Source organism: Pholis gunnellus (genome assembly GCF_910591455.1).
Source record: "Pholis gunnellus genome assembly, chromosome: 3".
Classification (NCBI taxonomy): Eukaryota; Metazoa; Chordata; class Actinopteri; order Perciformes; family Pholidae; genus Pholis; species Pholis gunnellus.
Window position 1 is genome coordinate 13,695,108 of NC_136529.1, and position 12,844 is coordinate 13,707,951.

At 39.8% G+C, this 12,844-nt stretch overlaps 1 protein-coding gene across 5 annotated transcripts in view; it reads right to left on the reverse strand.

Annotated features, from left to right (window-relative positions):
• Positions 1-12,844, reverse strand: part of cadpsb (Ca2+-dependent activator protein for secretion b) — a gene marked incomplete at both ends in the record, with an annotated part of 58,345 nt that overhangs the window by 6,776 nt on the left and 38,725 nt on the right. For 2 of the 5 annotated variants that reach the window (XM_079183395.1, XM_079183394.1), the window contains 7 exons: positions 94-249; positions 2,362-2,503; positions 2,610-2,766; positions 6,362-6,468; positions 11,578-11,701; positions 11,792-11,855; positions 11,964-12,065. In XM_079183395.1, the coding sequence (XP_079039521.1) occupies positions 94-249; positions 2,362-2,503; positions 2,610-2,766; positions 6,362-6,468; positions 11,578-11,701; positions 11,792-11,855; positions 11,964-12,065 (852 nt within the window). Of the gene's footprint in view, positions 1-93; positions 250-1,463; positions 1,626-2,361; positions 2,504-2,609; positions 2,767-6,361; positions 6,469-9,242; positions 9,276-10,135; positions 10,205-11,577; positions 11,702-11,791; positions 11,856-11,963; positions 12,066-12,844 lie in introns of all 5 variants that reach the window. The other 3 variants (XM_079183392.1, XM_079183391.1, XM_079183393.1) reach the window with 3 other exon arrangements.

A 12,844-nucleotide genomic window follows, 5' to 3' on the forward strand; every position in this document is an offset into this window, starting at 1 on the left:
AATATTTATACCCACTATAATATAAAATATTCAGTACTTAGTATTTCTGTGTGTCAATCCCTCTATTCCTCATGCGGGGACACACAAACGCACCGCTTGACGCAGTTCTCGATCATGTTGCTTGACATGAGCTGGATGCGGCTCTCGAGGTGTTTGGCAAACTCCTCCTCAGGCCAATGTAGGTCCCTGATGAAAGTCTGGAGGGCGTCCAGCTTCCAGAAGAGGTCCTCCGACGTTCCGGAGCCATTGCTGCCATTGACCCAAACACACACAGACACACAGGTCAGAGGACAACGGTCACCCTGCTGGAGAGAGGGGGTGGGGGTGGGGGTGCAGTGGCAGGTGCAGAGGAGGATGCGGTTCCTCCACACCTTAACAGTGTCAAACTATACTCCGACCATATACTGACTGGTTTGTCGAAATATCTGCCTCGATACAGGTGTTTGTGGACAGTCAGTGTATGGGTGAAAAGGAGTGGGCAGGGTTGACTGTAACAACTCAATAACCATGCTGTAGAGTGTGATTATTGACTGGGATGTGAAGTGGCCACATGCAGGTAAAGTCACTGCAGATATAGCTGCTAATCACACGGTGTCAAGACAAAGGAGATGGGAGTGGAAAAGTGAGGGAGGGCATGGAAAAATGGCATTTATAGGCCAAGTTTTTTTTCCCCACAAAATAAATTCTCCAAATTGATTCTTCTTTATCACAGGCCCTCTCTCAACATCCATGTCCCCAGGCTGGTGGGGCCCCTGCAAGAATTACTAAGCAAACCATGCAGACCTTTTAGGGCATCCTGAGTAGAGCTCATTGGGAAAGAGCTGCAGGAAAGATGTGGAGTAGGGAGGGGAGGTGATAAAGCGGAGAGGTAGAGGTCTGAACACCATGTCGCCTAGTCTCTCCGCATTATCATCTCTAATCCAACCCATTATCTTCCCTCCCAATCAGACTACTAGCAGGTGGTCAAGGTCAGGGATGAATCTACGGCCATTTACAATCTACAGTGCGCTAAGAATCACTAAAGCAGATGTCTGTGGACAACAACTCTGGGGAGATACATGTTTTTTTAGAACTGAGAACTTGACTTGCAAATTATATACATAAATATATATTTTATTTTTTTGTGTTAGTTTGTTTTGGCCTGTATCTCCACACCTCAGCTCAACAGCATGCATGTTGAGACAAATGAGTGTTTCTCATTTTAGAAAGCAGAACCCAATCTACTCTAACACCTCTCAGAGTGCCCTTGGCATGAACATGGACATAATCATGGAGTATTCACATGAGAGAAAACATACAGGAATTGATTGATTGATCTCCAGTAAGAGTCATACAGAAGAAATGTGGCTTTACTTGAAAAATGTGCTGTTATACTTTTGAATGATCTTTGGCTTCGGGCATCTTCATACCAAGGCAGTCTCTGATTGCTTAATATTTCTAAAGCAAACTAATTGAATACACACTCAGAGTCATATATAGCAGCCATCCATGACGGGGTAGAAAAGCTAGGCATTTGTGGAAGGTTAACTGATAGTCCTGCTACTGGCACTGGCAGATTTGGTACTTTGGGAATTTGGAGGTTCACATTTGGTAGATTCACATTGGGCAGATTACTTGTTAAACTCCTGCAGAAAAGACAGACAAAAAGAAAAAAGAATCGATAACAGTGGTGTGGGAGCTGCGAAAAGCCATGTAACACTCATCATAAAAGTAACGTAAAGCTGAAATTAGGTAAAGACATACATACATACATAAACAAGACCAACAGTAATTGTCAAAGACGTACAGTAGTAACGAGGTCTCAGGATGCACACAAATACTGTATTAAATGCAGCGAGAAGGAGAAGCAACTTAATAATGAAAAGAATAAAAGACAAATAAAGACCAAGAATAATAAATACCTTAATTAATCTTAAATATAACATTTAAAATACAAAATGCAAAAGCAAAAGTGTGAACACCACAACTAATGAATTATAACTGCAACATAACAGACTGGAGGCCTTTTTTCTTTTTGGCAACATGTCAAAGCACACATTATGAAGGTTAGTTCACAAAACAAAACAACAGAGATATTAGGTGTTGCCCTGACCCTAATGTGTCGGAGAGAAATTGGTTAGACACATACATTAGTCAAAGACTATTTTCAGAATAAATAACCCATTTCTTTCAGAGGGAAAATAGGTTATCAGCCCACTCATGGCTCATGCTTCAAAAGTGAACCTACAGGAAGGCTGGGTGAACATTACAGCTGCTCTCCCAGATTTGTCAGCCTCCACACAGTCGGTCTCACGTCTGAATATAAAAGCCTTGCATCTCCAACCATCCTACAGCCTAGATATGAAGACGGCGGCTCCTTACTTTACAGGCTCCCAGGATTCTCGCTCAAAGCCCTTGTGAATTGACTGTGCTATGGAGGACTCCATCAGATCCACATATCTAACCACCAGAGGAGCATACAGATCCTGGAGGTGTTTGTGGAACTTTCCATTGCACAGATGATCTGTGTAAAAAAAACATAATAAATAAGAGGCAGTGGCAGAAGAACATTAGCCTCTTTGTCTACACTTAAAAATAGCTTAAGTGTCTAAATCACTGTGGGAGCTTACAGTCTGTCCGGAGGAAGTCGTTGAGAAGCTGGAAGAGGGGGAAGCTGTCCCAGCTCTCAGGGGACTGGATCTCCAGAGCGGCATCCATGTCGATGGCATAGAGGGCCAGGAAGTTCTCTGCATGCTCCACCATGAGGTCTGTCCACCATGCAAACGCCTATACAGACACAGCAGGAAGGAGGAAAAACAGGTGAACAAAAAGCTTCAGTTTAGAGATGTTTTGACGCAATAAAGAAAGACAAGGAAGGAGGTAATAATACACACAACTGGAGCTCATTGGTTCTGAAAAGCAAATACCTCTAGAGTTCTGTATGCTCTATGTTAATCTATGTCAAAGGAATAGAATAGTGGGAAATATGAGCATTTGTATTCTTGCCGAGAGTTAGATGAGAAGATTGACCTTTCTCATGTGTGTCCCATTATATATGAAGCTCTAACCAAGAGCCAGCCGGTTAGCAGGAAACAGGAATAAACAGCTCTGTCCATAGTTTAAAAAAAATCCTAACAGCACCTCTGAAGCTCATTAGTTTAAAACGTCATATCTGGTTTGTTTAATCCATTAAAAACAAAGTGTATAAATAACACATGGTGGTTTTACGTGGGGTTATGTGCTCAGTGACCTCCTGGAGTCACCACAGTCGCTAGAACGTCCAGCAGTCTAACACATAATGGTGCATGAAATTAAACAAACAAAATATCACTTAATTGGTGAGCTGGTAGGTGGATTTGGTTTCACCTTTGGACAGAGGCCGGCTAGTGGTTTCCCTTTACTCCCAGGCTTTATGCTCAGCCAACCAGGTGCTATGGCTTCATATAAAACTAGTTGGTATCTATCTTCTCATCTCACTCTTAGCAAGAAAGCTGAAAGCTGAGTGTACATTACCCAAAAGATCAACATATTCTTTTAAATATGCATTATATGACTTCATGTTGATGAATACTCGTTTGTGTATTGTGTGTCTGTGTGTGTGTTTCCAATCGCACACTCTGAAATGAACTGTTTTTATTGATTAAGATTTAAAGGTGGGATTAATCTTAAGTAAGGGCGTTTATACTTCGCAAAATAATCACACAGTAGGGTTGCATGTCCGTGCCTTGTTATGTTCATGACAGCATCTATAGATATTAGGGAAAGGTGCCTTTTCTCATGCAAATGTGGAGCTCCATGCATGCCTTTCTCTCAAGCTAAGAGATGAGGGGTTCCACCATTCACATCACTGACAAACTCCTAGATGTGAATGTGACTCATGCACATCTTCCAGTATGGCACACCAAAGACTGCAGCACACAGCATCTCTTGAGATGGAGTGCATCCGTTACAATTAGTTAAGTAAGTCTGAGATTCAGCTGCATGTTTTCTAGCACAGTCAGGATGCTCACCCTTCGACAGCAGGAGTACCGTAGTTGCTTTACTGGCAGTCTTGGCTTATTTGCTTATCATTCAGACTAACATGTTGCCAAGTTCAATAAATGAAGCTTGATCTTTCCAAATTATGCTGCATGCTTTATTTTTGACAATTTTTCTGTTATTTTCCCATTTGGCCTTCAGCATCACATTTGCAGTCAAAACCTGACTTACCTGACTACTTACCTGCCCACTCCCAAAATTAAAAAATGCTTGACATTTCTAGTACTAGAGAAACAGGCAGCAAACAAAGCTCTTCTCCATCACATTCAAGGAGAGATACTCTTATTGCGGACGGGGGGGGGGATTAAATGGGAGGACTGTAAAGGTTTCCGACAGATGAGGGAGGAGAAAATGCTCAATGGTCGCCAGGCGGAGTGGCGTCCAACCTTTGATAGAGGTTGAGGGACACATACAGGTCCCTGAAAGCTTTAGGGCAGACCCAGTATTCAGCCAGACAGACTTTAGTGCTGTAACAATGCAACCGTGTCAAGGGAACAATCCTGAGAGAGTGTATGCTGAGGGGGTAAGGAGACGTGGCATCATCTACTTGACATGCACAAAGCATTATGGGAATTTCTCATTCAACTTTACTACATACCTCTTTTCCCTGCTTGGACAGTCACCAATCATATGACAGTGAGAACACAGGAAGATGTACAGAACAATAAAGTATTTTTGAGGCATTTCTCTTGAAAGGGTCTTAAACTGAGAATAGACAGCAGAGAGGGATGGAGGAGAAGCTGGGGAAGTAATGCTTGAACAAGTGCGGACTGTGAAATTAATCGTTGGATGGAGGGGAAACAAATGTTCATGGTGGATCAAACTTCAAAAAGTTCACATGGAGCATACTTTGGGAAATTTACTGGTTTAGCATGCTTGGAGAGAAAGGAAACCTCTTTATGGCCCGATGAACATGCTTTATGATCACAATTATGTTGTGCAAGCTACAGTGCCTTTTAATTTTAAAACATGTTTTCTCTCACTTCTATGCCTAAAAACCCACCCATTGCTACAGTATCTATGACATCATTCTCTGTCTAGAGAGGTGCCTCTTGCCATAATGGCGCACATGCCATACAGGGGGGTCGTGATGGGGACTGAAGAGGAAAAATAAATAAAAATACTGTACCGATTGATCTCCAGAACTTGTGACTGCCGCCTGTCAAGCATATTCAGAGAGATACAATAAATCTGCTTTATCTGGATATTCTATGATCACATCGGATCACCTTCAGATCTACACAACTACACACGCTCATCATGCTTTCCTACCAGCTCAATGTTTATAGAAGCGAACAGAATGCGATAAATAAACTATTGTCATTGGTGGCAATGCTACTTTACACGTTTTTGCTCCATTACATTTATCTGTCTGTTTTAGTTACTAGATACTGTTCAGAGTCAAATTCAACAAAAATAAAACAAATGATGAACCTATGAAATATGATGCATTGTTATGGATTAAACTTTGCAATATTTTTTGCTCGTAACCTATTACAAAAAAACAAACATGTTTTAGATGTGATTGAACTTCCCCTCCAACGTCTCAGGTGGTTTCAACTGTATAAGGCTGTGAAAAGGTCAAATGTTCCAACATTTCACAAAAAAATAAAATAAATAAAGAATGGAATAAAAATGTGAGTAGCGTACTCTTGTACTCTTGTACTCTCATCTCATGCTACCATCTCTTCCATTGATGCATCAATAATAATCTAATAATGTAATCTTGATACATCCTTCATTTTCTGTAAACTAAGCAATTTCACTTTCGATACTTAAAGAATGTTTAGCTGATAATACTTCTGTACTTCAACTTAAGTAGCATTTTTAATGCAGGACTACAATATTAAATAGGTAATTTCACTTTAGGATTTGAGCACTTCTTTCACCACTGGCTATTTTGTCATCTAATTGTGGCAAAAGGAGTTTTTATTAATAAATATTAAGAGAACGCAGAGGTTGTGAGTAATGTGTATCTTCCCGTACTTCTGTTTTCTGTTTGTACTGGACTACTTATTAAATATCTTATATGCATATGTAACATTGAAACACCAAGCTATGATCCGCAATCAGAGGAAAGAATTGCACACATGATATAATTTTATGCCTAATTTACAGTCTCTGCTCTCAAACACGACGCTTTGATTCCATGTAGCCATGGTCTGTCGAACACTAATTAGAGCTCTCCTAAATTAAATTCATCTTTTTTAGTTACCCATAGATGAAAGCAGCTTTATTTATAGAGGGCTGATAATAAGACTAACTCCCCTGCTGAGGGGCGGAGTGAGATAAGAGTGAGAGTATAGAGGGAAAGTGTTTTGAGGAGGAGAGGGTTCTCACTCACCTCCGCATGGTGTTCCTGGTTCTGCTGGAGGACCTCTATGACTAACTCCGCCAGGCGAATTGTTTCCTCCAGCTTTTTGGCAGGCGTGACTAAGCGGCCTACGTTCTCTGAGACAAAAGGATGAGGATGAGGGATGAGTGGTTAGTTAAGCACAGAGGATTCCAGCGGGATTTTTATGACTACTGAGAAGATTTTTCCTGTTTGTATTTTTAACTGTTAATAAAAGTATAAACACAGTGCTTACACTGGGATGTTTATCTACCATACCCTCACAATAAGAAAAATGTGTTCTCATTTATATGCATTTTGGGCTGCATGACATAGAGCAACATAACGTATGTGTTTGAAGGATAATGTTGGAAGAGAATCAGGCAGTAGAATAGTGACGTTGATATGAAGGTGCAATGCATGCATATGCAAGCCATCTGCATAAGGAGCTGTCGCATGGCAAAAAAAACACTCAATGAGCGCACACTGTAAAAATGATTCATTACTTCTGTTTAAAGTTTTCCTTTAAATTAACTTGAAGAGTTTCAATTCCTATTAAAGAATTGGTCTACTACCGTGTTACTGACTAGAATCAAGCTTTTAACTTATTTTTACTCTGTTGCTTATGTTGAATTGGTAAGAAGTTGCACCAATTTTGTGTATTTGTGTACAAAATGTATACAAATGTATTCAAATTACATTTATAGCCATTTGTAAGTCATTTTAAAACTTGTAAGGACAATTCCGTAGATTTTTTTAATCATTTATGCATTTCTAAATTATATTGAACTTCATCTTTTAATATCTGTACAATACTAAACAAAATACATTTCTAGAAGCAGGTCATAAGTTTTGTGTGTAAAGACACTACTTTGACTCTGAACACAGGCAAAATGCCTCATGTGTTTGTTTCATTAGATACTTTAAGGGTGTTATTTATTATAAATCAGCCATTATCCCATAAATTAATAAACTACTAACTAATCATTTGAATGAATGACTTTCAGGTGTGTTTTAATGAATATGTTTTACAGTGTGATGCTGTTGGGCTTCTTATCAGGTTTAGCGCACTAAAAATGGCTTTGGCACTCTTTCACTTGTCAACATTGGTCTACAATTTGCAAAAGCTCCAAATCGCTTGCCTGTACCTTTGCTGACAGAATGATCTGATAAAACAGTTAAACGTCATGAAATGAGATTATTCAAACAGCATGACTATGTGGAATGATATGTGTATAATTGGAACATGGAACTGAATGGCTACGCAAATCAAAAGCACATATATACATAGCTCTACATACAACAGTTGTGGTCTTTACACTGCAGTTCTGACTCGGGGTCTTTTGTTGTTTTCACTATCATTTTAGTAAGGAGTAGCATTTTATCAAATATTCCTCAGGTATTTCTACTCAAGCCAAATGGAAACGTGTATCTATTTTGGGGTCCTGGCTGTAAAATAGATTTGAAAAACTCTAATCTGCCACTTTTGTATTACTCTTTCAATCGTAATCTGAAGTTTATCATCGTGGGAGATCTGAGATATGTAAAGAGCCGAGATAATACTTGAGACATTGTCTTTAGGGATATTTAATTGACACTAATGGATGGATCACATGGATTTGTATTACAGTAGCTATATATTCTGTGGTCGTAATGCCCTGTGAAGGGCAGCAGTGGGAGCAGATTTGGAAAATGCTTGTGTAGTATTTTGTCTAGAAGAAAAGCATAGTGGACGCACCGTGAACGCATTTTAATCTGAAGCTGTACAGTAAGTAATATGTCTATTATGGCACTGCTCAAACGCCAATATACAATGTGTCTAACTACTGTGGGATATTAAAGGGCCAGTTCACCAAAATTATAACTTTTTTAAAACAAACAATAAAAAAAATCTTTTAGGATGGTGACAAAAAGTCTCAGTGGCAGACCAGCAACAAATAGTCCGTCTGTTAAATGAAGATGGCTGAATGCACTCCAGGTTTTATGTTTCGCTGTCATCTAATGTGAAATATTTCAAAAAGGTTTGTGTGGTGGGTTTTTATCTTTTGTTTTTATGATTTTCTATTATGACTGTTTGTCAAGACAACATTTCTCCTTGGGGACAATAAAGTTGAGATGCAGTTTAAGTTTAGGTTGCAATAAAAGCAAGACTGTATACCACGAAAGTAGGACAGATTTTATTTTTTGAATATGGATAAATTGACCCTTTAAGTATCTAAAATGACATTTATTTCTATCTAAAATTTGATATAAATGTACGTTCATTTAAGGTCATATTTGACATTAAGAAAACCTGTTTACAATATATAATCCCACCATCAAAAGTATCATGTTGAAATGTTTGCTAATATGTGTTGCAGTTGACGATGAGGATAACGTTAAAATATTGCTCATGTCCCTATTTTACCTTTATACTTTAACATGTGGGAACGTATGTGACTTGTTCTTTTTTGTAAGAGATTGTATTACTCTATAATTCCTTATGTTAAAATGTAAATTATATATATTTTCCAGTCACATACAACACCAAAACCACATAACTGTTCTGTGAATACAACACGTCACTAAAGCTGAACTAAATGGAAAGAAAACTTCTCGAACAAACTAGTCTTGAGTCACATCTTAAATTATATAAAGTAATACAATCTCCAAGTATTTACTTTATAAAAAGATGCTTTAAACATGCCAAGACATCTGAGAACTTGGATGAGCGTGTATATTTCAAGGGTGTTTAATATATTATATGGAGATGTGCTACAGGTAAATTCGGTGCATACATGCATATGTTGTGTATCTTTTGACAAAAGACAAAAGTGTGTGGAGGGGTGAGGTCTGTGTGCATGTACATGTATGTGTGCACTGTGGCTTAACCACAAGCTAAACATGGGTTCACCTGGATCCTTTTGATCCTTTTGACCTTTCTCCACTTCAGGGAGAAAAAGGGAGAGAAAAGATAAAGAGGAGATGTTTAGAATTAGCACGGTTTTAGGGTTATTTTCACGATACAGGGGGGGGGGGGGGGGGGGGGGGTTGTTGTTATTCATCGCCATGTGACCCTTTTCAAAGAATCTGCTGGGACGATTTCAGCTCCAGGGAGTGAGGTTTTCGGGGCAACAGACAAACGTCACAAACATACAATAAAAAACAAACACTGAAATATTAGCCTGTGGAAAATTGGAAATTAAAAAAGTGATAAGATGTTTGTTAACAAACAGACAAAGCTTAGACTATTGTAAACAGGTAAGACACATGAACAGCTGCCCGCTTCATAGACGGGACACACTAAGTGATTATAATACACAAACAGGAGCTGTTGAATCCATACACTCTACTCCCTGTCTTGTCCTCCCCATACAATAGATGCTCCTTCACTATCTGTGGTGTCACGGTGAAAGAAAAGCCTACCTGTTTGGCACAGCACACCACTGACACAGACCAAATGACTGGAGGAGATAACAATGTAAGCAATGTAAAAATGCATTCAAGTCAAAGGAATCGGCATCCAACCAAAAGAAAGAAGCTTACAGACCAGACTGCTCATTCATGTCCATCACAAACAGATGGTACTACTAAGAAAGGACCCCGACTGATTCAGTGTGGTACTGCTCAGATCTCTTAACTGGTGCGCTCCCCACTCACTCTCACAGACAAAAGGCACAGATAAAAACAAGCATGGCAAGAGCAACAACTCTGAAGGAAGAAAAGAGGCAGAGGGGGGGGGATGAGGTGACAGAGTGCTTAAATAAGGAGGAGAGAGACTGGGGAGAGGATGATGAAGGTACTCACGGATGGTTAAATCCATCACTTGAGACGCCAAGCAGAAGACAGGGTGCTCATACATTTCCCTCTTTTTTCCTATAAAAAAGGATCGGGGCATGCAAGAGGCTGGGGTCAGAGGTGGGAAGGCAAGAGGTCAGAGGCTGATGGGAAGAGGGCTGTCCTGGTGAAAACGAAATTCTGTTGGCCGGGAGGCAAAGTCAAATGTTTGGTTTATTTTGAAACCGGCTCCTCACAAGGACAGTGGAACGTAAATTCACATAGCATGGCAAGATATTAAGGTTTGAGTCCTTAGTATCTTTAGCACCCTGGGGGATTTCTTTCAAGGCATAAACAACATCAGAGTTTCCTATGTAGATATGCAAAATGCATGTCAATGCATTTAATGGGTATACTGGAAGCAAAAGACAGCAAGAGAGAATAAGACATTATGAAATGTCTTGTCGTTTTAGATGTAATCCATGCCAGTAAAGAAAGGCCATGTTGTTATGTCTCAAAGCACATGCAGGTGGCTGATGCTGGTTTGTAGGTGTTCAATCCCAGCATTCATTTGGTTAAAAGCCACTTATCACATTGTCAAGAGGTCAAATAAAGTGATAACTGTGGCAAAGCCAACAACTGTGGGTGAGGAGAAAAAAGCAGAGCAGAGAGTAGGGAGGGAGAGGAAGATTGTGGTCTTTAGCAAGAACATAAGATAGAGGTGAAAGGAGAGCTGCTGGTATTTCAAGGCAAGGAAGTAAAGAGAGGGCAGAGTCAAATCGGAGAGGTAAGAGCTAAGATAGTGGGAGAGGGGGAGTGTGCATCGACTGGGAGCTGGGAGTCAGAGAGGACATTCAGTTAAGCTGAACTCACAGTCCAATCATCAAATGTCAGAGGCTGGGAAACTACACAGCTTGAATAGTCAAGGCACAATGAGAGATCAGCACATCAACAGATTTCAGGGCTTTGGATTTGAATGCATTTTTACTCACACACCTCTACACAAAAGCCAACTTGACCTACAGAACAGCACAGAGCTAAAGCAGGCCTGAAACAAAGGAGAGAGTTATTGGACTGAGAGACAGAAAGTGACCGACACACTGTCACAAATAATTTGGGATGCCACAAATCATTTGGGATATGGACACAAATATACCATATACCAAGTGAATTCCCCATGTGTAAATACATAAATAACAGTGACAAGTACAATCTCATACTGGCGTAAGAATGAGGACGTCAGAGAATATACGTGTAGTTCATTGTAAAAAAAAATGTAAAAAGTGTCTTTTTCCTATCTTATTCCACACACAACCACTGGCTGAGCATTTCAATCTGCAAACGTACACGGTTAAATGACTGCATAACATACACTTACATGTATACAATTACGAGGATTTTCCATCATTATATCATTAACCCATTTACTCCAGCAGTCATTGTGCGATGTTACGTTGTGTGTTTCTGGTTACCTTCAATTGTAGCATATTCTTGAATCCGCTCGTAGTTCAGCTGAGCGGCCTGCTCCAAACATTTGCGGATCACTCCTTTAACTTCTTCTGGTGGAACTGGGGTCACAATGTCCTTCATCAGGACCTGCAGGCCACATCAAAGAGGAGTTATGTCATCTGTTTGTTGTCTCGTGGAGTATAAAATGCTTTTTTATATATATATATATTTACAAACCCTCTCCAGCAAAGATAAAGTTGCCTTCAGTGCTCCCTCTGGACGACCGAAGGGGAAACAATATCTACAAAAGAAGATGTCGACAGAAAATGCAATTGAAGTTGAAAAATACCGATAGGCATTATGTTTTGTGACTTTTGTGGTTATGTGCAGTTGGAGAGTCAGCAGTCACCTGAAATTTACAATCTGGTTTTCCAATATCACACGCAACCTCTCCTTGATGTCCTCAAAGCGCTCCTTCTCGTCCACTTTCACTGTGCTCAGCCCGTCTGGCCTATGAGGATCACACCCACACACTTTAAACCAGCTGTAAGCCTGAAAAGGTTCAAGTTATGCAACCTCTCATCGGATGGGAGCAAGAACAAAAAAACAAAACAAAAAAAACACTGATGGAAAGCTTTGTGCTCAAAAGGAACTGCCTGGTAATTGTGTGTGATGTATTTTTTGAGTTCCCTTTGTGTTACATAAAGAAATAGATGATAATGTCTCACCTTTTTTGCCCTTGAAAGAGTGGTATTTTGGAATCCTTTCTCTTTCTAAACTTGAATATGCGTGCTTGTTTAGAGGCAGTGCGAGGATCTGGGCTTTGGGAGGTCTTTGGGGACAATATGGCCTCATAGCCCAGCGGGCCCCAGTAATTGCTGCCCTCTCTGACTTTAACGGACGCATAGGAGGATGAATAATACGGACAGTAAGATACTATGGCAACAAAGGACAAAGAGAAAACAAAACAAAGAAAAATGGTAGAAAACAAGAACATATGTAGCTATAAGATTGATTAACAACTAAACATGTAACACAAAAAGCTGCAAAACGTTAATATGAAACTAAACAGACGTAAATATGGCAAAATTATATAGATGGAAGACAAAAAAAAAAATGCAGAGGATGCCTCTGATAAGGCTGACTTCTCTGTTCTTGTCCAGTGGGAATTAGTGTATCTACCTACACTGTATGAGCTATCAGTTTGCCTAAAGGAATACAAACTATATTATCATCTTAATGTGCTTTCAAATCCGGTTCAGCAATGTATCTTACAAAGCACTGACATGT